Genomic DNA, 25,698 nt, shown 5'->3' with positions numbered 1-25,698 from the left:
CTCCATAGGCCCTGTAACAAAAGATACAAAGGAACGATTCTCCTTGCACAAAAACAACAGGTATCCGATCTGAGTGTAGATAGTGGGAAGATTTCCTGTTCCATATATTATCATGTAGCTTTTGTCGTTGTTGTTTGCGTCAGAAAGTTACTGCACTGACTGAAACAATAGGAAAGCTTGCAGTGATCAGGAAGAGAAGAAGGGAAACTTTCTGATTTCAGGGGCATCTCAATTATTTATTTCTTCACCAACCTGAAAATGCTTGTGCATATATTAATAAAGGGTATAATTGACTTACTGGGACTAGATTAATAAGCATATGAGCACTTAAGATAGGAATAGGGGTTTGTAATGATGATTCTCTAAATAATTATTGTTCAATTCACAAATTGTTGTTCCAATAGCTACTGTTTTCAGAGTTTTTCTATTAATTCATAAATCTTTTTGGCATCTTCCACTGAGGTTAATTCAAAGTCTTAACATGAAAATAATTATAAGATATCTCACAATTGTGTCTGTTTATCTGATCATATGGGAGAGTCTGGTTAGTTAATAACATTTCTGCTTATGCGATGCTGAGGTTTCTGAGCACATAAATAGCTTTAGCAAATGACAGATTTTCAACCTGTGTTTTGGTATTTTTTTTTTAAATACCACTATTGTTGCCATTAAGTTGTGAGAACAACAAAGCAGGCTGCAGTGTCCAGAAGCCATCACTCAAGGAGTTGAAATACTCTTTCTGCAACTGATCATTGCACTTGATAACATAAGGATTGTTGTTCTCAGTCCATATTCTCTGTAATTTCCCAGTTACTGGTGTTTTCTGATAGTTCCTCCTGCTGGTACTCTGTAGCACTAATAGTTTTCTGTCCATAACTTCATTTTGCTGTCTTTTGAACAGGTGGAAGATATTTCAGCCACTCATGAAGCTGCGATATCAGAGATGGAAAACAGTCACACTGATGCCATTGCAGTACTCCAGGAGGAGCATGACAACAAAGTTCAAGGTAATCCTGGGACACTTACACATGCAGAGCCTTCTTACTCCTAAAGTTGGGAGTGCTATGAGATAGGCTTGACGCTCCTTAATCCTGAGCAGATGATAAGATTGCAGTTGGCTGGTAACCCTGCCCCTCCAGCGTGCGAATGAATTCTCACTATATAGTTGCACAGTGCGGAGGGGACACAGTAGTGATTCACAGTAATTCAGATTGAAACTCTGAAACCTTAATCAGCATCTTTGCTGCCAAGGATGAGAGCAGGAAAGCACCTTCGTACATGCATGATGCTTAAGTTAGGGTTTGACTAGCAAAGGAAGAACCCATGCCCAGGGCCATCCCTAGTGGGGTGTAGGGCCTGAGACAACTCCACCCTGACCCCATCCCACTTCTTCCTGCCCCTGCTCTGCCCATGCCCTGTCACCACTCCATCTCATCCTCCAAGTCTCTCTCCCTGCTCCACCTCTTCCCATCCCTGCTCTGCCCCCTCCCTGCCTCCATTCCACTTGTTCTCCCAAGCCCCCTCCACCAAGAGACTATGGGAGCTGGCAGAATGGAGCAGGCTGGGGGCAGGTTGCTCTATTCCCACTGCCATTGGTGAGTGCAAGGGCGGGTCCCTGCTGCCAGTGTCAGGCCACCCCTAATCTCCCAGGCTGCCCTTGGCCCTGTGCATCCCTGTCCCCCAAGGCAGGGCAATTATTCTGAACCATCCTATGGATGGGATGGCTCAGCCCATGCCTTTCGATCGCTTCATTTACCCTGACACCCAGGCCAGAACGCAAGAGGACTCCAGTTACTCTTGATGGCAGTGTCATTGTTGTACCCATTGAAAGTGAGACTGAAACTACTAGTAAATACAAGCCAGGGAATAGCTCTGCCCTCTGCAGTCAGTGCTGCAATGGGCAGAGGCAATGGAGGTTTGATTTTGCCAGGTAAGCTAAAGGCTCTTGCTGTGGGTGCCAGCATTGCAGAATAGCTGCTCTCCAACACCTTCGCCCCGACTCCTGCTGTCCTGAGCAGCCACTACCCCCTTTAAAATGCAAGACATTGCACACACATTGTCATTGCAGGGGGCTCCCAGCAGGCACCCTGTGTCCAGCCCAGTTCAGTCACCATTTCCTCCCCTTCTTTCTGTAAAGCTGCCTGCCAGCTTTCCTGTTACACCAGGGCCTTCGATGAGAATAATGTCGTAAGCCTGAACGTTACCGGCCAGTTGTAGGGGCTTTATTCTGATCAGCGTGGTATGTAATAGATACCTACAGCATGTGCAAATGATTTTGACCTCTGAGTAATGAAAGGACAATTGTTTTTATGGCAGCCTGCTTACAACCTTAAATTAGACATGTCAGAGCTAATGTTGAGCCAGACTCTGCAAGGTCACGCATGCCCTCCCCTCTCTAGGGCTTAATGAGAATGGAGAGGCACTACGGAGAGGCAGTCAGGCCCTTTGTGAAAGGAAATGTTAGTTTTAGCTAATAGTCTTAGTCAGGTGCTGAAGGATGGTGAGCATTAGCCATGGAGACAAAAGGAAGGAAATGGCTGCTTTGAAGAATGCAGATGGGCCATATTTAAAATGAAGACCCTGGTGCTCATGGTGTTGTACATTAGCCCCCCAGTGAGCAGAGTAAAACCCCTATTGAGGGAGCTGCAAAAGGAAGAGGCGAGTGCTGCGGTGCATTTCAGACAGACACTGCATGGAGGAATCCGTCATTCAGTCTGGAAGGACTGTCCTGCCGTGATCAGCAAATTGAGAATAACTCCAGGCTGAGCAGTCAGCCTCCCATAGCTTCACTGACAGCCCTCTGCCCCGCTTGGGATCGCACAGGATGAGACGTCTGCGTTATGTCAAATGAGGTTCAAATGCACGGCTCCCTGTCAAATCACTGATGGGCTAATGTACAACACCACTAAGAGTTGAATTCTGTCCATACTGGGGCTATTCCCAGGTAATGGAGATCCAGAACCTAGGGTAAAATGTTCCAAAATGTCAGTGTCTTTTGAGCCTATGTCCCAGTGTCAAGAGAGACATAGATACATAGAAGCATAAACTTCATTGAAAGTCAATGAAAATTGGGCTTCTGAGACCTGTATTTTAAAGATATGCAGATGCTGCTCTGCTCAGCACTGTAATACCTTGAGACTTGGGTTCCTAAGTCTTATTTTCAAAAGTGATCAAGGCATTAAGGAACTTAAGTTCCCGTGGCTTTCACTTTGGAAATGAGATTTACGCTCCAAAATCACTTAGTTTTTGCAGTGCTGAGCAGAGCAATGTCTAAATACCTTTTAAAATATGGGCCTAAATCTCTTTTGAAAATAGGACATATTCTTCTTAGTCACTTAGACACTTTTGAAAACCCTCAGTCCTTTGCCTTCATGTTGTGTGTCCATGCAATCTGACCAGACAATCAGAACACAGGCATTTCCAAATAAAACACAAAACACATCCATTTTTTGGGTGGATTGACATTCTGTGGGTACCACCATTTCTTACACACACACACACACACACACACACACACACACACACACACACACACACACACACGGATGTGCCTAATATTTAAATTACTATGTAATGGTATGACACCCTACCTCTCATGAGCATCCTCCTGATTGAGTGTGTCTGCAGTCCTTAAATAATCCCAGCCCTGGAAATAGGCCATATCCCCAAGGCTGCCTGCCTGGAAGCAATGGTTTCACCTTCTTAGTCTGTTCTGGTCCCTAGCTCTCTAGCAGGGCCACTAAGTAGTTCAGCTCCCTTTCTGGGGGTTTATTGCTCGGCTGAGTTCAGGCCCAGCAGCCAATCAGGAGCTCTTCCTTGCTCCCTCTCTCTGCCCTTGACAGCTCTGAGCTGTCCATGGTGCTGCAGTTCCTTCTGACCAGCCAGGAATGCCCCTCTGCACTCCTCTAGCTTCCTGCTTCTCAGCTGGGGTCCACATACCCCTGGGAGTACGCAGAGGTCTTCCAGGGGGAACCTCAACCTGCTAGATATGTGCCAAATTTTACAACAAGCTGCATAAAAAGTACTAGCGTAGTCAGTAGCAAGTACAATGGCACACAATGGCTTGTTTATCCTGCTCTATATCCCATACACTGAAATGTAAGTACCATATTTATATTCCATTTGATTAATTGTATCATTATACTTTATAATTTAGTCATGGGTATTTTTGTAAAAGTCGTGAACAGGTTGTGGGCAATAAACAAAAATTTGCAACCTATGACCTGTCCGTGACTTATACTAAAAATATCTGTGATTAAATCTTGGGGCAGGGTGCTGGGGAGAGGCTGGGGGACTAGTGCTGGGGTGGGGAACCTGGCACCAGCTGCCAGGGGATGCAGACCACTGCTGCTCCAGCAAGCTGCCTGGAGGCTGCTGCCAGGGCCAGCGGACCATGTCTGCTCTGGCTGGTTGAGGGCAGAGGCTGCTTGAGTTCGCCATGCAGGGACTACTGCCAGGGCCAGCAGACCTCAGCTGCTCCGTCCACCCTGAGCCCATTGCCAGGAGCCACTAGAGCTGCTGCTGTTGTTGCTGTCCCAAGGCCACCCAAGCAGCTGGCCCTGGGGTCAGCCACACTAGCTGCTCATAGAATCATAAAATACTGGAAGTGGAAGGGACCTGGAGAGGTCATCAAGTGCAGTCCCCTGGCCTCACCCCTGCAGTAGTCACAAAGGTTGTGTTAAGCCTCAGAATCCATGGCCTCCGTGACAGATGCGGAGCTCTAATTATATGGTAATAATGAGAAAGCAGTTTTTCAGTAATAGTGCGCTGCGATGCTTTTGTATTTGTAGGTCTCATTTTGTAAACAGTTGTAAAGAGAGGTGAAACTTGGGAATAGGCAAAACTAATCAGACTTCTGAAAAGTTTACAGCAGTCTGGAAAGTTGAGAGCTACTTTTCTAGCTCCAGCAAGGAATCGTCTCTGGACCTCCTTTTATATGCTCCTCCTGCAGCCTTTCTGAATGGCTGCTTCCCCTGCAGCCAATCCAGGCTGCTTGGAGGACTCCTCTAATGCTCCTTTCCTGGGATGGGGCCATGAGTATCCGGTGGCTTAGGCAGGAGAAGGCTCTGCCTTCCCAAACCTCCAGCCTGGCCCCTCCCACAGTCTGCCCCCCAGAACACATGCTGTTAGCGTACTGGGGATGGAGTGTTGCTGCCCCCAGCACCTGCCCTCCCCCATTCTCCTGGTCAGGGAGGCTGAAACCACACAACCACCTCCCCTCCCCTGGTGCTCCAAGAGCTGCGCTGTGCCCACGCTCCCCTTCCCTCTCTTCCCCTCCCCAGTGCTCCAGGGAGGCTGGGGAGTGCTCAGCGCACCACCCCACTTCTCTGCTTGGGTGCTCGGCATGCTGCCATGCCTGTTCCCCTCTCCATGGGGGATAGGGCCTCAGCAGAGGGGGCGGGGCTATAGCCCAGCCCCAGCTGCACTAACCGCCCATGGAAGGGGTGGCAAGACAGTGAGGCCTCCAGCAAGAATTCTTGGGGCCTAGTCCACTCAGTAACACTGCACTAGATTTTTCTGTTACATTTCTGAATTAATTAATATTGCTCTGGTTATAGTTCAGAACCATCTACTCTGTTAGCTGAACTGTGTTTCCTCATCCTGTAGATGGAAGATGGCTTAGTGTCTTTTAAAATGATTCCTTTTGAAAACAAAACTGTTCCCTGATTGAGGTTATCTTAAACTATTCAGCTACTTTATTTTTTAGTGATGGAACGCCAGTGTTACTAGTGAGACATGGTGCTGTCAGAAACTGTGAGAGATCTTTCCGGGCACAGGTTTCAAGTGCCCTCTTGTGGATGCAAATGGCATTTTACCAGTTAAATGTAATGAAAGCCACTTCTACTTATTCAATCACAGTTTGTTACAATCGGTTTTGTTATTTAACCACAAACAGCTTCTGATTATTAAATCACAGTTGGGTGACTTATTCCAATAATTATAAAAATAACCTTATCAGACTTATAGAGTACTTTGCAATCTTCAAAGCACAGCATACTCACTAATTAGTTACCCTGCCTAGTGTTTGTGAAGAACCTTAGGTAAATAATCTTTCACATAGCTTTGCTGATGGGGAGCTGGAGCCATACAAGAGATTTAAGGCCCAAACTTAATACTGCCCACTCATTTGGGGTGCCTCCATTTCTGATGCGTGTCTGGAAAAATTTATGCTTTTGAGATTTACCGAAGACCATGCAGTGAGTTATTGCCTGGCTCCTAGGCCCTGCTCAGTCCACTAGAACTGCCTGCCTAATAAAGTTTAGTTCATGAGATGGAAGATAAATGTATTCACTGTCCATGATTTTACTGTTTGTTGGACCCATTTAGCAATGTAATGTTTATGGATTTTCCCTAGAGCTGATGTCTGCCCACGAACTGGAAAAGAAAGACTTGGAAGAGAGTTTTGAAAAACTGCGGCTGTCACTCCAGGTTAATAATTTCATTATGTTCAAACCCCAATGATGTTCCAAAATTGTTCATACTAGGTACATCTACGCTACAGAAGAAGATAGAAGTTGCCGCTGTTGATCTTCCAGGGTTCGAATTAGCAGACTAGTTAAGAGTGTTTTTCCTTCAATTTCCTGCAGTGAAGACAGCACCACACGCCGAGTTAAGCTACTTTAGTTTCAGCTGTGCAATAAACTTAGCTGAAGCTGCGTATCTGAATTCGACTTTGTCCTGTAGTGTAGATGTACCCTATGATAGCACAGTAGTGAACTGGAATTCTCTCAACCAGTCTGAGGGCACAGCTGCTCTGTAGTTACTGACCCTTAACTGCACAGCATTTTCCCAGTAATGCAGTTCCCTGTGCACAGATTGGTTCTGGTTGCCTGATTTGCAAAATTACCTGGTTGCCTGATTTGCAAAATGCATTCTGATTAGTTAATTGCCATTATTAACGAATCACAGTTTAGGGATTTGCATACTTACCTTATGATTATTTTTAAACATCTATCCAGCAATTATACACATTTTTATCTGTGCTGATTAGCTCACCCTTCTGCTCTGCTTGGCTCTTGTGATCATTCTTTTCAAGCTGTCTACTAGCTACAAAGATGCCTCCTCAGCTTTTCTCCCTCCAGCTGAAGCAGCAAATGCTAATTATGCATGGAGAAGAGGGTAAACCCTAAAGCAAAAAAATTGCATCTGGGGAAAGGGATTTTAAGGTGGTTTAAAAAAAATCCTTGGATTCTTCAGGCTCATCTTGCTCCCACCAAATTGAACAGGAGCAGAATCTAACTCTTCCTATCCGTCCCAGCAGGACTCCTGGCCTCACAGTACTGTAGTTTTGTATAGACATTTGTAAAATAGTTACCTGAAGGAAATATCTTCTTTTGGTTCTGCAGCTCGAATCTACCACCAGCATTGTCCTGTCTCTGTTTGCCTTGTACAATTTCTCTCCCAAATGACCAGCTTAAAATCAGATCAGCTTAAAATGGTTCTAATGAAATTCAGCTGTTCTGGTTCTCGAGAATGAGATTGAAGTCCATTGGGGAAAGTGTGTCTCCGTGATACACAGTAAATTTAGGGCTCTTGTCTTAACAAATAAAGGTGCCATGTTGCGTGCTGTTGCTTGTTTATCCAGTCAAATTCTAATTTTACTTTTAAAAAAAAAAGTAACTTGCACAATTCCACATAGCTATTGCAGCAGCATTGAATTTAAAGTTTGTTTCAATGATTCTATTATTTGGCACAATAAACTACATCAGTGGAAGGTTAGGTTTAAGATTTCATATACACACAAGAAAGGAGATTGAAATTATTGGTATCCGCAGCAACTGCAATTTTTGCAGATGTTGCACATTGTGGCTACGTCTACACTGTAGTCTTCTTTTGCAAAAGCTTATGCAAATGAAGCACAGAGTGGAATATTGCCGCGCTTCATTTGCATAATTAATTAGCAGCCACTTTTGCGGAAAAAGGAGCTCTGTAGGCGACTCCTTTTTGCACAAAACCCCTCTCTTGCTCAAGACCCGTTCTTCCTCATTTTTTCATTATGCAAATAAAGCGTGGTGATATTCCACTCCGTGCTTCATTTGCATAAGCTTTTGTGGAAGAAGGCTACAGTGTAGACATAGCCAAAGTAGCAATATTAAAATCTTGACCAGATAATGTGATCAGAACAGGGATTGTATTAAAATGGGGGTGTTGTTTCTCAAATCATTGGTCCCCTGCTATGTGTTTTGTTTGCTTACAAACACAAGATTTCCCGCTATCATGAAAAGGCCATAAGCAGGAACTCTGTGCTCATCATGAGGCAAAACTATAACTCTTAAATAATGCACCTGCATCAGTATTGAGTTGTCCAAGACAATGGTTCACTGAGTTTAACATTTAAAATCCTGTATTCTGTAAAGTAATTAAAGAGTCTAGCTACAGTGGTAGGATCAATAGCACCTACCTGCTTCAGTCTGAAGCCTTCATCAGGGTCCAAAGTACATGGATTGTCTCATGAATGCCATCACTGATGAAGGTGAGTTATTTTATAAGCTGTCTTATTGTTTTCCGGCTGCAGAGCCAATGCCACGAAGAAAGATTGAGCTAGATTCTGTTTTGCTTCCTACGCCATCATCAAAACAGTTGCCTACATTCTGATTGCAAAAAGCAAAAAGAACACCTCTTAGTTTTCAGATCCCAAGTTGTTTTCTAACAAGGCAAAGGAAGAAGAGTTGCAAGCGGGTCCTCTGTCACTTGGCTCCACAAGCCTTAATATCCCACTCCATCGCTTTCCTCATGCAAATGGCAGGGCTCCCAGATGCTGCTACAACTGGTGGATAGTGGTGGCTATGCTACTATTCTGAACCTGTTTGCTGGATTGAGAGGGAATTATTGTCCCCTAACCCTCTGATGCCTTCTAGCATCAAAATCTCTGCTGCAAGTTTGAGTGATTTCATGCAAAACTGTCCTCTCACATTAGTTTCTAAGCCCTTCTACTCAGTTCCCCATGTACTCTGGCAATGGAAAATGATCTATGTAAAAGTTTCACTACAGCCTAATGGTTTGTTTCTGGTCAATAATTGCAGGACCAAGTAGATACCCTCACCTTCCAGAGCCATTCCCTCAGGGACAAGGCAAAACGATTTGAAGAGGCTTTAAAGAAAAACACTGAAGAGCAACTAGAGGTACCTGACAACCTTAATATGCATTTTCAAAACAGCAGGACATGCCTGTAAATACAGCCCACATTTGTACTGGTCAGTTATTAGCAAAGGAAATCTCAGCTCAGGTGTTATTAGAAATGGACCCAAACCAAAACCCTGGACTTTGTAGTGAGGTTTGGAATTGAAGCCTTGTTCTGGTTCCCCCCTCTCCCCGCTCTCCCATTGGGACACTATCCATCTATTTCTGGTTTTCTTTCATTTTTGTCTATTTCTCACTTGCATCCTGCTTTCATAATGTTGTTTCTTGGGCTTTTTCTTTGTCACTCTCTGTTACTTTTTAGTATCCTCTAATTTTCGTCTCCCTGCGCCCTCCTTCCTCTTCACGCTTCTCATATTTTCATCTGAATGTGCCTCGCCCTCTCATCCTGCTGAGATTCTTTGCTGTTTGTCCCTAATGGACTGTCTGGCAGTAGCAATATCACAGGAGAAGTTTATTTCATCAACATACGACAGAGCGATAGAATCCTAGAAGCTGATGGTTGAAGTGAAGCCCATTGTTAGCAGACTCTATAAGAAATTGGACCTAATGAAAGACCCGTCCTCTAACCATGTGTCCCACATACTTTTTGGGCTCGTCTACACTGGCCCCTTTTCCGGAAGGGGCATGTAAATTTCATGAGTCGTAGTAGGGAAATGCGCGGGGGATTTAAATATCCCCCGCGGCATTTAAATAAAAATGTCCGCCGCTTTTTTCCGGCTTTTAAAAAAGCCGGAAAAGAGCGCCTACACTGGCCCCGATCCTCCGGAAAAAGTGCCCTTTTCCGGAGGATCTTATTCCTACTTCACTTGAATTTCCACAAAAGCACTGACGATTTCATGTAAGATTGTCAGTGTTCTTGCGGAAATACTGTGCTGCTCCCATTCGGGCAAAAGTCCTTTTGCGCAAAACTTTTGTGCAAAAGGGCCAGTGTAGACAGCTGAGATTTGTTTTGCGCAAAAAAGCCCTGACTGCGAAAATGGCGATCGGGGCTTTTTTGCAGAAAAGCGCGTCTAGATTGGCACGGATGCTTTTCCACAAAAAGTGCGTTTGCAGAAAAGTGTCCGTGCCAATCTAGACACTCTGTTCCGAAAATGCTTTTAACGGAAAACTTTTCCGTTAAAAGCATTTCCGGAAAATCATGCCAGTCTAGACGTAGCCAAGATGTGTAAAGGGACAGTTTCTGCTCTGAGTGATGCTGCTGTAAAACTGGTGTGTTGACACCAGCATCAGTAGAGTGAGTTGTACCCTTATAAAGCGAAAGTCATTGATGTCACTCTGGATTCGATTCAGCGTAATTGAGAAAAATGATGCTGGCCAATAAGGCTTTGGTAAGTGGAAGCCTAGCCCCTAAATGTACAGGTATTAATGTGGAAAGGGGAGTATTTTCTTGTCCTGCTTCACTGCCTTTCTCCCCTCTGGGACTTTAATCTTTATCGATGGCTCACCTGTTTTGCTGCATACATCACAGACCAAGTGATCATCTGCTGTTCTCTGCTGCAAACATCCAGCTCCGACTTGGGTTGCTGTTTCTGCCTGATCTCTTTCACACTTGTGTTCTTCTCCAGAAAGCGCTGCACAGCTGCAAACAATGCTGTGTATTAGAATGCCTAGCGGTGAGTGGTGACTGAGCACCGTTCTGTCCTGTTTCACCTACTCCAAGTACCTCACCCACCTTGTCTCACTTATAAAATGTGCCGAAAGTGCCCGTCTGCTATGTACATTGGACAAACATCTCAGACACTTCGCCAAAGGATTAATGCCCACAAAACAGATATTAGACAAGATCACAAAGAGAAAACAGTTTCTTGCCACTTTAACCAGAAAGGACACTCTCTAAATGACTTAGCCACCTGCATTCTGCTACAAAGACCTTTTACATCTGCACTTGAAAGGGAATCCTCTGAACTGTCATTCATGTTAAAATTCGACACTTACCAACAAGGACTTAACAAGTCTTTGAACTTTCTCACCCATTATCAAGACAGTTTCCCCAATTATCACCTGTAATACCATTAACTCACAAACATCCCACTCTCCCTACCTTTAATATCAGCAATTCACAGACACTTACCTTCCTTCCTCCCCCTTCCCACCCCCCCGCATCCTCCTTCTGTTCTGCAATGTGATTTGTCCTTTTCATATTTGTTCATTTTTTTTAAATTGTATCCTTTGGTATATATGGTTGTGACTACTTTCTTCCACTATTTGATCTGAGGAAGTGGGTCTGGCCCACGAAAGCTCATCATCTAATAAACCATCTTGTTAGTCTTTAAAGTGCTACATTGTCCTGCATTTTGCTTATAAAATGAGGTATCTAGTTAAAATGGTTTTCAAACGAATCCCAGGGATTTGGGAGCGGTCATGCCCTTGGCATTCATGAGAACTAGGCTTCGAAATCTGTTGGCTGCTTGGGAAAATTTTACCCCCTGGCTGAATACACAGTTATGGTTGGAAGATGTAGACTTCACTGTCATTCTTCTTTCCTAGGTTGCATTAGCGCCATATCAGCACTTAGAAGAAGATATGAATAGCCTCAAGCAGGTTTTGGAAATGAAGAATCAGCTAATTCATCAACAGGAAAAGAGAATCATGGAGCTAGAGAAGCTGGTCAGTTTCCCCTCCCAGTATAGGAAGAGATGAGTGACATTGGAGTGGAGGAGGGCGGGACTGGGAAAACATGATGAAGGGGTCACAGAGAGCTAAATACTGTTTTCTGCCCCTTGCACTTCCCTGAGAAGTGTCACAGGTTTTCATTCTGAAAGGGAGAGAGGGAGGGGCCTCTTGTGTTTATCCATGTCCCCACCAGCCTTCTTCATCCCCCAAAACGTCTCCATGATTCCCCGCTCGGGCCTTTCTGGTTTTCACTTTGAAATATGCCCTGCCTTCAGGGGAGGTGAGGTGGGGCAGGAGACAGTGCAGGATGGAGGGTGTAGTGATTCCTACATTCCTATAACTAAGAATGGGGCACATGCTGCCCCATCCCCTGTCTCCAAAGACAGGAGTAGGAGCAGTCCATGAGGCAGGACTAGTGTAGGTGGATGAAGAAGAGGACACTTGTGCCGTGTTGCTCCTTAATTCAGCAACCTGTGATAAGACCAGCCTCAGTAGTATGATCTAGCGAGGTGCAGCAAGAAATCCCAAGTTGGGGGCATGCTGGAAGTGCTTTGAATTAGCGCTCCCTACCATAAAGGTAACACCGCCTCCTAGCCTACTCCATCCTCGCTGTTTGTTTTTTGGTCTCCTCAGGTATGAAATTTTCATTTAACCAAGAGTTAGGTTCCAGAGGGGTAGCCATGTTAGTCTGTAACTGAAATTTTTTTTAAAAACAAGTAATGGTCCTGCAGCATCTACATTTTTTGTTAATCTCTAAGGATATGTCTAGACTACAAGCCTCTTTCGAAAGAGGCTTTCTCGAAAGAGCTCTTTCAAAAAAGCCTCTTTTGAAAGAAATTGTCTAGACTGCCACAAGACTTTCGAAAAAGCAATCCACTTTTTTGAAAGAGAGCACCCAGGCAATCTGGACTCTCTCTTTCGAAAAAGCCCTGTTTGTGTTCAAACCTTTTTTCAAAAGAGCTCTTTCGAAAAAAGGCATTCTTCCTCATAAAATGAGGTTTACCACTGTTGAAAAAACCACCGCGTTCTTTTGATTTAATTTCAGAAGAACGCGACAGCAGTCTAGACGCAGGTGACGTTTTTTCGAAAAAAGGCCACTTTTTTGGAAAAAACTCTGCAGTCTAGACACAGCCTAAGGTGCGACAGGACTATTCATTGCTTTTTAAGAAATTTTTTTTTTCAAGAGTTAATTGTCATTGTAAAGTGGATCCATTTGGGGGGACCTGACAGGTGTGAACTACCGTAGGCCTCTAACATGGTGACAGGGTGAGCCGTTAACCACAATGGGCCGCCAGGCTGGCTGCTTTAGCACATTTTGTTGCTGTGTATGGGGAAGCTTGGGGACCCAGTTGATTATGTTGCTGAACGGTCCCACTGCTGGTGTGAACAGTGTGAAATAGCTGAGACTTCTTAACAATGATCTTCTGAATATCCTGCTTCCTTAAGCTAGAGCAAGATGTGGAAACAGCTGGTGCAGTGGTGCATTCCCTGGCCTGCTGCTGCTTCTCTCCCATGTCAGACAGTAGGATTCTACTACCACTGTGAATATGATATAAAACCCCATTACAGGGGCTCTCGGTGTATGCAGTGTAGCCCCAGGGGATGTCACAGGGAGAGGGGAATCTCAGCTAGATGGAGGCAGGGAGTGTCGGGGGAAAGGGGAAATCTCAGATGGAGGTAGGAAGGTTCTCTGTGGGTAGCAGAGGTGACCAATATGGATAAAGGGGGTAATAGCAGGGAAGAGGTTAAGAATCACCCCCCTCTTGTATCTGATTCACCACTGCCTCACTTCAGTGCCATACCAGTGTGACACCACTGATGTCCTGGGAGCGACATGCTGATAAATCAGGCCCAGAGTATTTATGACCTGAAATCAGATCTGTAGCTAGGATAACCTGCCTTCCTTCCACAATGAGTGTAACTGTTACTGTCAGGAAAATAAAACTTATTCTTCCTAAGGATTCTAGTCTAAATTCTTCGGCATCAAGTGCTGCTGCTGCAAACTCAACAAGTCCTCTCTTATTGCAGGCTGAAAAAAACACAGTATTGGAGGAAAAAATTCAGGTACTGCAACAGCAAAATGAAGACCTGAGAGTCAGGATTGATCAAAATACCGTTGTGACAAGGTTTGTATAGAAACTTGTGCACTGCTGGAGTTTTGCTAGCCCTTTGTACAGCATCGCTCTCCTGCGGGAGAACTAGCTCCCTGAGGTTCGACAGGATTAGGTTTTATCCACAGGAGCGGGCTGGGCTCCCAAGGAGAAAGAATGGGTTTGTGGTGAAATCTCTGGTGAGCCATGTACAGGTTCCAGACTTCCTATGTGGTGTTAGGTGAATCCCTTTACCTCCCTATGCCTCCGATTCCCATCTATACAAGGGAGCTAGTAACCCTTCCTTCCCCCACCCTGCGTCTGTTCTAGCTGCTTAGAAGGGAGCTCCTCGGGGGAATGTGTCTTACCTCTGCTGATACAGGGACTAGAACAATGGAGTCCTGGTCTCGGCTGGGGTCTCTCTATGCTACAAGAATAACAACACAGCACTCATGGCAAATCCTACCTGAAAGATGGAAAAGTGCTGATTGGGGCGTGTGTCTTCCTAGGCAGGGTGTGAATCGTTATGCTCAATCATTTTGCATCTTCTCAGACTCCATCAACCTCAAACCAGCACTGATGAAGTTGCAAATAACACAAAAATTGGGGAAGTGGTAAATAATGAAGAGACTGGGTCATTGATTCAGGGCAGTCTAGATCGCTCAGGAAGCTGGGTGCCCAGCACACAGGATGCATTTTAATACGGCTAACTCCAAATGCATAGAGCTAGGAACAAAGGATTTAGGTTATACACAATAAGGGACTTTGTCCCCGGAAGCAGTGACTCTGAGAAGGGTTTTGGGGTTGTGGTGGATAATCAGCTGAACATGTGCTCCCAGCATGATGCTGAGGCCAAAAAGAGCTAATGTGATCCTGGGGGTGCAGAAACAGGAGAATCACAAGGGAGTAAAACTCTGTATTTGGCACTGGTGCAACTGCTGCTGAGACACTGTATCCAGTTCTGGTGCCCAGTCTCGAAGAAGGATGGTGATAAATTGGAAAGGCTTCAGCGGGGAGCCTGGAGAATGATGAACTAATTAGAAACCATGCCTTAGTGATAGAGGCCAGGGGCTCGGTCGATTTAGCCTCACAAAGGGAAGGTTCAGGGGTGAGTTGATTACAGTCCATAAGGATGTACATGGGGAACAAATATTTAATCACTAGCAGTTGTACCTGGCGTTGCTCAGGTCTGTAACTGAAGGCATTTTTTTTCTTTTGAAAAATAAATGAAAAATATACGCGTCTTATTTTTCAATTATTGTATTTTTCAAAATGAAGGAAAATGAAGGCTGGAATGAGAGTTTGGGGGTGAGAAGGGGCAGAGGCAGGTGATTTAGGGTAGAGCATTGGGAGGTGTGGGGGGCTCAAGGCAGGGGTGGAAGTACTGAAGTCAAGGCAGGTGGGAGATGCAGGGCTCAGGACAGGGGGCTGGGAGGTGGGCGGGGGGGGGTTAACAGGGACTCCTATGGCGGCAACGGTGGCCCTTCTCCAGCAGCAACTCCTCTCAGAGGGCCAGGGCAGTGCTCCCCTTCCAGTGGGCCCCCCACCAGTTGTCCTTTCCCACAGACTGCAGTTGATCTGGGGGGGGACCAGGCTCCAGGGCCTATTGCCCCCTTCAGCTGCTCTCCTCCTCCCCCTATTGCCTGTAGTTGTCTGGGGGGCACCAGGCTTTGGAGGCTGCCCACTCCTGAAGCAACCCCCCATAGCCTGCAGGCTGTCGGGGAGGGAGGAGGTTCCTGAGGCTGTCTCTGGGGGGTGACGCTCTGGGAACTGCCCCTGGTCTCCAGTGACCCCCACTCCCTTGTGGCTTGCAGGCTGTCTGGGGAGAGGCCAGGCTCTGGGGGCTTCCCCCCCCCCCCAGCTGTCCCCCATCAGTGGTCCCCTCTCTGCCTGCAGGCTCTCCATGTGGAAAAGGGGTTAGGCTCCAGGTTTAGGGTAGGGGGTCTCCTTACTGGTGGGCTGGCAGACAAGATGGTGAAACTCCAGTCCTGCTGACCTCGCTCATGGTGCTGCAGCTGCCACCAGGGTCATCTCAGTATCGTGTCCCTCCCCTCTGTGTTCTCCTCTCTTTCACGTTCTTCCTCTCTGCCTCCTCCTTTTCCATGTTCTGGGAAATAGTCTCTTTCCCAGCACGTCCCGTTTTCCAGGCACAACCAAACCCTGACCTTTATTTAAGTTAGGGTAAAAGAAAGCTGCCTACCAAATTTGGTGGTCCTAACTCTTACTGCTTAGGAGTTCTTGAACAAATGGACAAACAGGTGCAAAGATAGATGGACACACTCTAGAATATATGAGCTCTTCACTCAAGCAGGGACAGGTACAACATGATGCAAGGGCTGGATATGGCAGCTAGACAAATTGATCCTGGAAATAAGGGGTAAATTGTTAACAGTGAGGCTACGTCTAGACTGGCATGATTTTCCGAAAATGCTTTTACCGGAAAACTTTTCCGTTAAAAGCATTTTCAGAAAAGCGCGTCTAGATTGGCAGGATGCTTTTCTGCAAAAGCACTTTTTGTGGAAAAGTGTCTGTGGCCAATCTAGACGCGGTTTTCCAAAAAAACCCCGATCGCCTTTTTCACGATCGGGGCTTTTTTGCGGAAAACAGTACTGTGCTGTCTACACTGGCCCTTTTGCGCAACAGTCTTTCGGAAAAAGACTTTTGCCCAAACGGGAGCAGCATAGTATTTCCGGAAAAGCACTGATGATTTTACATGAGATCGTCAGTGCTTTTCTGGAAATTCAAGCCGCCAATGTAGACAGCTGGCAAGATTTTCCGGAAAAGCTGCTGATTTTCCAGAAAAACTTGCCAGTCTAGACACAGCCTGAGAGTAATTAACCACTGGAACAAATTACCAAGTGCCCTGGTGGATTCTCCATCACTGGCAATTTTTAAACCAAGATTGGGAGCTTTTTTAACAGCTCTGCTCCAGGGATTCCTTGAGGAGGCTTCTGGGGCCTGTGCCATGCAGGAGGTCAGACTGGATGCTGACAGGGGTCCCTTCTGGCCGTGGGATCCATGGTTCTGTGAATAAAATGATAATGCCGAGGCTGGCATAATGGGGCCAAGCATGTGGGAGGACAGCTGAGGCATGGGTCCCCTCCCATAGGCAGCAGGAACTATGCATTCTGCCCAGGAGGGGAAAGCCGCCTCTGTCTTCAAGACAGCGTGACGCTTGTCTCTCCTTTGTCTTGTTACATGACACCAGATGACACAGCATAAACTGTGAGCTCCTGGCGCAGCACGTGGGCGATTAAAACAAGCCGAGTAAGACGCAGGGGCTCCTTTCCTTAGCTGCCTGCTAAAGCCGGGTGTCTTCTGAGGACATGTCTGTATTGCGCAGCCTGTTCACCGGTGCTTGACTATGAAGACACTTTCCTACTCAAACGTCTCTCTAAATCACCTGTAGGCTGTATGTCTAACTCACAGCGCTGCTCCCCCGCCCATGGTGTGTCTGTTAGTGTCACAGAGGAGAGTGTGTTGGCTGACAGACTCCAACGTTCGCTGCAATACTGGATAGCACCCTGTGTAGCTGGCAAGTTGTATTACATGTCAAAAAGGCTAATATGTTCCAAGGGCCTGAGTCTCCAACGGCTGCCTGTGTATTTCTGCTTATGCGAGTCATCCCAGTGCCTTCGCTAGCTTTGAGAATCAGTCATGGAAGCAAGAGCTGTAGGGTTACTCCCTAAACTTGCTCAGGAAACAGGCAGGCGCACGCTTGTTGGTTGATGACCTAACTGAGCTTGCATAAAAGCTTTATGGCCCCCACAACGGGGGAGGAGCAGGTTAAAACCCCTTCCCCCAGCAGAATGCTGACCCAAAAAGGAGACGTGGCAGAGACACCGTGAAGTCCCCCACAAACTGGAATTTACACAGCAGGTGCTCGGCTGCTACAGTGCTAGGCAGCAATATAAAATCAATTCCTGGTAGCCAGGTGTGGCTCTGAACGTCCATGCGTACATGGAAGGGTGAGAAGAGTTGGGCAGAAATTTCTCCCACCATTTAGTTTATATTTAATGAATGTTGTAATCGTGCAGCCAGCTTAATTCCTGGTGTAACTGCATTGAGTATGGGCAGTATATGAGCCACCTGTTCGGGGAGGCTAGCCCCTGGTCCCAGCTAGAGCCCCACGCCACCAGCTGCCCCCTCCCAGCCCTGAATGCCTCTGTACCCCAGTCCCAGAGCACTGGTCAGCATGGCCCCATCATCTCCAGCTCCCAAGTACCTAGTAGGCAACCTGAGCACATGCAGCCCTGGAGTGCCAGGTGACCGTCCCAGGACCACCTAGCCAAGCACTGGCCACGGCCACTGCGCATCCCCAGCCACAGACCATCCCCCCTAGCCCCAGCACCAACCCAGCCCTTCGGGAAAGAGTGGGAAGCAGGAGAGGGCCTCAGGGCGGATCATGGGTGGGCCACACCTGGCTGGGTGGTGAGGCTCAGCCTCAGCCATGGCATTGCGTGAAGTGGAACAGTGAATGTGGCCCATTGTGCTCATGATCAGAGTTAGCCTGACTAGTTTAGAGACTGAAATGGCCTATTTAGCCACAGAAGAGGTAAATCCCGGGACACAGTGCCCCCGCAACATGCGTTAAACCTGACCAGGAGGAAGCATCAGTTTGTTTTTCAGGATCTGTTCATCCTGGATGCATGTGCCGTGCCTGCCAGGAAGGATGCCAATAGGGGAGTGTTTTGTTTTGCAGTATGGACACCTAGCCACTAGAAATCAGGTTAAGTGTACCCGCTAGTTTATGTGCGCCTCTTAACACCCATTGGATGGCAACAATTTTGAGCCCCCTCCCAACCTGGACCTAGTTCAGATTCCAGGAACAAAGCCTTGAAAAGCTCCATATCCCATTACGCACCCCTGAGTCCTCCAGTACTATCCCTCTGTCAGGGATGGCTTTACAATGGATTATGTTTTGTGGCATGTTGCCAAACATACACAATTCTAAGGTATTCAGCATAACTTGAGTTGCTTAATAACAAACTCGAGGGGGTGCGCTCACACCCACATGCAGTGCGCAGGGGGTTGAAATTGACAGGAGCTAGAAGACACAATGCCTGGAATTGTCTTTCAAGTCGTCAGAGGGCCTCAGGCCATTGTGCTCTGACTCAGCATCATGTGATGGAAACACTGTGCCAGGCGGGTGGATAAGCTGCTTGGTCACCTCAGGAGCAAAGCAGCTCCATAGCAGCATGCTGGCTCGAAGCTGTCACAGGCAGCGTGGGAGGGGTGTGGCTTTGGCAGCTGTCCTATTGGCTTTACTGACAATCCAGCACTATGTAGCCTTGTGAAATGTTAAGTGGCGTGTTATTTCCCCCTCTAGGCAATTATCTGAGGAAAATGCTAATCTACAAGAATATGTGGAGAAAGAAACGGAGGAAAAGAAGAGGTTAAGCCGGACTAATGAAGAGCTACTTTGGAAGCTCCAGACAACAGAGCCCATTAGCCCTGTTAAACTGTCTCCTACGTCTCCTACGCCTATTTATCGCTGTTCATCGGGCCCACCTACTCCTGCAAAAGTCAGCACGGTGCCAAGATGACAGCTCCACACAGCTGCAGAAGTTAACTGGGCTTTTACATATTTTTCCAATCTGCTGAATGTTTTCATCTGAAACAGTATTGACAGCCATAGATATCCAGGGTTGGTTACTGCAAGCATGCTCTGTAGCTGCATACGTGTAAGCTAGGCAGTGTACTATTATCCTTCTAGCATTGAAGCTCCTGGTATTGGCACACTGATGTCTTAGAATAGTAGAGCCAGTGTAGTCTGATGTGTAAACATTTTGCCATGGTTAGAGCTAAAAGAAAGAAAATACTACTACTAATGGTTCATCAAAAATGAATCTTTGCTGCAGTGTTTCAGGTTAGTTACAGACAGTTCACAGTTTAAATAGCTATATATGTATGTGTGTTTATATGTGTATGGATTGTGTGCATATATTCACACATGCAACATATATGGTGTTGAAATGTTCTGAATTGCATTTTTATATGATTGGATACACTACTAAGTGCTGATATATTTTCATTATGGTCAGCAGTTTTGTAACTTGTGCCTAAGACGTATATCTAAATGAAATGCATTTCTGTCAAGCCTCCCAGGAATATTTCTACCCAAAATAGAACTTACTTAGAACTAGAAGCGCCTTCCAAACTACCACCAAGTGGTACATTATATGACATGAACACCAGCGACATTGCGATTCTGAACTAGTACTGCCTTCAGATAAGGTCACTCATTCCAGTCTCTAAATTGTAATTATTAGCATCAATGGTGTGAACGATGTAAGCTAGAGACCGAAACCCTGAGGGCTTTAGCACATTCCATACAGTTTATTTGCTAGCGTGACTACATTTTACTCTCCCAAATCCTAGTTATCCTCTTTTTTTTTTTTAACCAAATGCTTTTGGGAGCAATCAGAATCTATGACAAACCTAGTCTCACATTATTTTATTGCAAGGCCTAGACAATAGAAAAGAACTATTTGCTGTGACCTTGACGTTTGGTCCAAAGCATTACATCCTTAATGGGATAGTCTATGAATTTAGAGCCAGTTTGCCTCAGGATACAGGGGCAAATGACCAGGAGAACCCCCAGAAAAGATATATGCATGGATCCAACTGAGGCCCAAATTGTGTCCCTCAACCTATCACCCCGCATATTTTGGGGTATAGTGAAAATGGCCAAATCACCTTAAACTGCTGCCTTCCAGGCAGGATGCAAAGACTCTTTGGTTTCCATGTTGTATTAACCCCCCTTTGCTGCACCTGTTATCTGTGCACGTGTTGCAGCAACTCTTAGTGTGGTGCCTATCTAGGTCAGGTGGAATGGCACACCTCGCTGAGTGAGCGCACTGGTTTCCAAGGGGTATAGCACCTCAAACAGCAGTTAGTCTGAGAAGGGGGTAACAGTATTTGATCTGGATCCTGGGTACGGGTAGGGACTGCATTGTTTGGTCCTGTTATCTCTGGTGTTCTCTAAATGTGGGCTCCAGAGTTTGCATCAGGTTTTTTTAGGGTTAGACTGTGAAAACATTTGCTGTAGTGCAGTGGCAGTTTAGGATTGTGTGATATGCCCACACAAAAGAAAAAAATGTTTTGTCGTGTTTTTTAAAATGCTGTGCTGGTTTTAATTTCAAGCTCCTGCACATTTTCCTGCCTAGTCACAGAGCATGCTGTGTGCTCCAGGACACGGCCATATTCAAGCCAGTATGTAAATAGGTGCAGGAAATATTCTAGGGTTATGGAGCAATGTGAAAGAGAGAGTCTCACAAGATGTGTAGTGTGGGAGCTGGCTCATCAACACAGATGATGACTTGCAGGGAAGGGGGCAGGAAGGTATTCACGCCAGCAAGTGTGTGCATTGGTTGCACTGGAAATACGCTTCAGTGTTCCTGTGAGGCTGCAGCTTGGAAGCAAGCAGCTTCAATCTGTGTTTTTGGCCCATCCCGAGATGTAAAAAATGAGGTTACTTTTTTTTTTTTTTTTTTTTTTTGGTAGAGAAAATTTATTTTTGTAGCAATTTTGCATGGTATTATGATATTGCGTCCGTTGGACCTCTTATTAGACTAGACCAGGCCATATTTGACTAGCACTGTTGAAATACATTACTAGGTTGTATGTGTTCAGCGAGTACACCATGAAAGTAGGAGTGTTGGTAAAGAATGATAATCTCTAGCACTAGCGTTTTAGTCACTTTCACACTGCACTTGCTAAATGCACAGCTACTCTGCAATACCGGTTTCCTTGTTACGTTCCCGTCTGCTGCAATGAGTTCTGTTACCGTAAGGCTGGTTGCCAGGATGTTAATCTCAATGATCCCATGTGTGACTCACTAAAACGTTACACTGTCCTGATCTGAGCTGGCTGAGCCAGTCTCTTTTCCATCAGCATTTCGGTGTTTTTCGTGCTTTACTCATCCTTTTGTTAGCTAATGGAGGCTTCCAGCAGTGAACTGGGAGTTGGGGGCTTAGCGGTAGGTAGACTGGGCTGCCGGTGACCCCATCATTATTTGGTGTCCTTTTCATTCTCCCTGTCTTATAGTAGTTGCTGCCTGATAGTGTTTGATACTGGCTGGTGATGCTTCCATCCATGTAACTAAATTTGGCTGCTCAGGGCTTCTCTTCCCCATTCCCCGCTGTGGGAAGCCAGCTGGGATTTCTCTTCCCCGGTCTCTATGGGAGGGAAACTGCCCAGTGTTCCTCTACCCCATTCCCTACAAGAGGAAAATGGCTGGAGCTTCTCCCCCCCCCCCTGCCCCCTCCCTGTCAGAGATGGGCAGCCATGAAATTGACCAGGATGGGCTGGGGAGGAGAGGTGGAGTCCTAGAACTTCTCACCTTAACTCCTAGCAGGGTCTGAAACCTCCTTCCCTACCCCAGATCTCCCTGGGGGGAGGCAGGGATAGCTGAACTGTAGCTGTCCAGCTCCGGCCAGGAAATTAACAAAACAACCAACAGCTGATGTAAGAGAGGCAGCGTCTGCACAGATACTTCCCCACTCTAACTACAGCAACATAAGCTGGATGCCACTTGGGGAAACAGAGCTATGTTGGTTGGTACAGCCCTTATGTCACTGAGAGGACGGCGATTGTATAGACGCTGCCGTGATTAGGTTGATATAGGCTGCCTTATGTCCACCTAACTGTCCTCACTAGCAGTATGCCACCAGTGAGCCTTGCCCTGACAAGCAGCTCTCCCTCCAACATCAGCCAAAAACCACACTTTTTTCATGGCACTGGAGAACTCACAGCGCTGCTCCCCCCCCCCCCCCAACCAATGGCTCCCACTCAGCCACAGGCTCTTGTTTCCTGCCCTAGCAGCCATACACTCCTCTTTCCCTGCCCACATGTCCACATACAATAGCTAGCTTCTTCTGGCATGAGGTAAGGGAGATGAAACTGTCTGGTGCATGATTGGCATTGAAGTGAATACATAAGAGGCTCAAACCTGTTTTCCTGGTGCACCAGAATTCCCACCAGAACCACAATGGGGGTGGTAGGTGCACTGGGCAGATGGAATCCAGGAAAGGAGGTTTGGGCAAGATTTTGCTTTCAGGACCAAATACTGGCTGAACTGCAGGCATCACACATTTGTGGCTGGCTTGGCTGATCTCCCATCTCCCATTGTTCTGGCGTCAGAGGAAATGACAGGAAATGCACTGGGGTCAGGACAGAATTTAAAAAAACAGAACCCGCAGGATTTGGGTGACTCATCACTATCCATTAAAAGGAAAAGTCAGTGGGAGCCTCGCCTCTACACGGAGACAGTCTGGCGATCGATCTTCCAGGATTTGATTTAGTGGGTCTAGTAAAAACACACTAAATCAAATGCTGTGGGTACCCCTGTCGACTGCAGTACTCCTTGCTGTCGTGAGGAGTAAGGGAAGTTGATGGGAAAGTTTCTTCCTTCAGCCTCCCGCTGTGGGGCTGCCCCAGAAAATCAATGCAAGGTATGTCAATGCAGCTATGCAATTCACATAGTTGGAATTGTGTATCTTACATTGATTTTTCTCTGACCTGGACTAAGCTACAAGGCAAGAGAGGGGACATAACATCATTTGAGTACTTAAAAAGGTGCTACAAGGAAGAGGGATAGGAGAAAAAGCAATGGGCATAAATTGCAGCAAGGGAGGTTTAAGTTGTATATTAGGAAAAACTTCCCAACTGTCAAAGTGGTTAAACACTGGAATAAATTGCCCAGGAAGGTTGTGGAATCTCCATTATGGGAGTTCTTGCATGTTTAAAGGTCTCAGAGGGGTAGCTGTGTTAGTTTGATGTAAAGTATCATGAGCTCTCGTGGGCAAAAACTCACTTCTTCAAATGGAATCATCTCATCTGATTTAAGCTCCTAAATCCATATTTAGGAACCAAAATGACTTTCAGTGGGCTTTGTGGCTGCTCAACAGTTCTGTTAATCAGGATAGTTTAAGCTGCTTAAATGTGTGTTTTACTAACTTCAGGCCCCCAGTTTTGAAATTTTGGCTTACATTTTAAATTCAAATCAACTGTTTACGGCTGTGTTATAAACTGCATTTAGAATGGAGAAGCCTTTAACTATGGAAGGATCAAATGAATTCCTCTTTTCCTCCACTGTGGAACCCTCCAACTGTCCATTAGCTAAAGCAGCATGACAGTCACTTCTGTAGGTCCTTTCATTAATATGACTGAGGCCCAGGGCTAGCTTCTGAAATGAGGGTCTGTCCACCGGTCGGTGGGGTTGAGAAGCCAGGTTTTGGTTCAGTCCATTTCTATGACATATCAAGGAGAAGTCAGCAAGATTAGGTGGACTGCTCCCATCCATGGCACATCCCTGTAGTACCAACTTGGAGATGGTTGATGAAGAGCAGTCTACTTTCATTTTCATCTGGTTCGTAAGGAGTGAGCACGGGAAATGATCAGTGTTGGGCCCAGCAATAAGAGAGAGGGGAAGGGGTGCAGAGCCGTTATTCTTCCACCCCCTTTCTCTTACCGAGATGACTCAGCCTGGTAGGTCAATGATACCTTTTGGATTGCAAAAGGACATAGGCAACATATCCATATGGAGTAATTACTCCTGGGAACCATCGGATGTCACTGTTGCTGTATAAAAATATAACTGTAAGCTTATTTGGGGGAGGTGGCCTTAAGAGTGTTTATTATCTCTATTGCAGCAGCACCCAAAGGACCTTATCAGACTGAAGGCACCATTGAAGTTGCTGTACAAACACAAATTAAGCTATGGCCTCCGCCCCTGGTTGGTTCCTGGAGAGCTTTTAAACAGTCCATCTGCCCTAACCGCCCTCAAATCCCTCAGCAAGTGTCTTCCTCAGAAAGAATAAGTGGGTGGAAGCAGGGCCTCTTTGAGAACGTAGCCAGCTGGAGCGCAGCTTCAGAGCTTTGTACTTCCAGCTCAATCAACATTGCTGCGATCGACGTCCTACTATTGATTTCGCAGGTCTGGTGCAGACAAGCTAAGTCAATGGCAAAGTGCTTACCCATTAAGACCTATACAACACCTCAGCGAGAGGCAGAAGGCAAGATGGCGGTAAAGTGTGTCTCATCAACACAGTTCAGTGCTGACACCACTGTTGGTCAGCCTAAGTGCCGCCAACTTCAGTTACATAATTGAAATAGCATAACATAGGTCAAATTACAGCTTTAGTGTAGACCAGCTTTTAGCGGCAAGTGATGAGAATTTTTTGCTTTCTGCCTTTCTTAGCTCTTTTTTTCTTCAAGTCTGTGGGACACAAGCAGTGTTTGAATTCTTGCAACTAAGAAGTCTGCACAAATCAGATCAGTATGTTTAAGTTCCTGCATTTCATTAAAATAATTTGCTTACGATAAATCAGCAGGTACCTAAATGGCTAAGTCCATATTTTTTGGTGAGGAAAAAAACAAACAAAATCAGGTATTTTATGTCTCTGCACTGATTGCATTTGTGTCCCATGGACACACTGGGGATCCTTCTGTAAAGTTTTTCCCATGCAGCAGGAGTTCTGTAGTCTGATTTAATACGTAGTTAATGAATTACAGGAAATGTTTGTATTATTTCTGTTATGATGTACAGATGAGTGTAATATATTCCTGATAATAAATTCATGCTCCAGCACAAATATGGATGGAAGCATGCAAACTGGTGTCTCGTGCTGTGTTTTCTTTATGGCTGTGTGCCTACTGGGGCTGCAGGAAAATAGGTCTGGTTGATCAGATTACATGCTATAAATTTAGATTATACTCTTACTGACTAAATGTCTCTGGAGTCTAAATTCAGTAACGACATTTTCGCTTATTCATGACCCTCTCCTGAAATGAGGAACTGTACAAGTGGAAGAGAAGGGTGGCACTCATTCATGAGACATAGATTGTGGGC

General features: G+C 45.9%; 1 protein-coding gene across 2 annotated transcripts in view; it reads left to right on the top strand.

The window, feature by feature from the left end:
• MTUS2 (microtubule associated scaffold protein 2) overlaps nucleotides 1-25,483 on the top strand; it is a 458,817-nt gene extending 433,334 nt beyond the window's left edge. For both annotated transcript variants that reach the window (XM_075919209.1, XM_075919208.1), the window contains exons 10-15: nucleotides 902-1,007; nucleotides 6,356-6,429; nucleotides 9,024-9,122; nucleotides 11,629-11,748; nucleotides 13,783-13,880; nucleotides 19,174-25,483. In XM_075919209.1, coding sequence (XP_075775324.1) covers nucleotides 902-1,007; nucleotides 6,356-6,429; nucleotides 9,024-9,122; nucleotides 11,629-11,748; nucleotides 13,783-13,880; nucleotides 19,174-19,390 — 714 coding nt within the window. In that variant the 3' untranslated portion in view covers nucleotides 19,391-25,483. The remainder of the gene's footprint in view (nucleotides 1-901; nucleotides 1,008-6,355; nucleotides 6,430-9,023; nucleotides 9,123-11,628; nucleotides 11,749-13,782; nucleotides 13,881-19,173) is intronic.
• Nucleotides 25,484-25,698: the final 215 nt, after the last annotated feature.

Source organism: Pelodiscus sinensis, chromosome 1 (assembly GCF_049634645.1).
Source record: "Pelodiscus sinensis isolate JC-2024 chromosome 1, ASM4963464v1, whole genome shotgun sequence".
Taxonomy (NCBI): domain Eukaryota; kingdom Metazoa; phylum Chordata; order Testudines; family Trionychidae; genus Pelodiscus; species Pelodiscus sinensis.
This window is presented reverse-complemented; position numbering and strand designations above follow the sequence as displayed.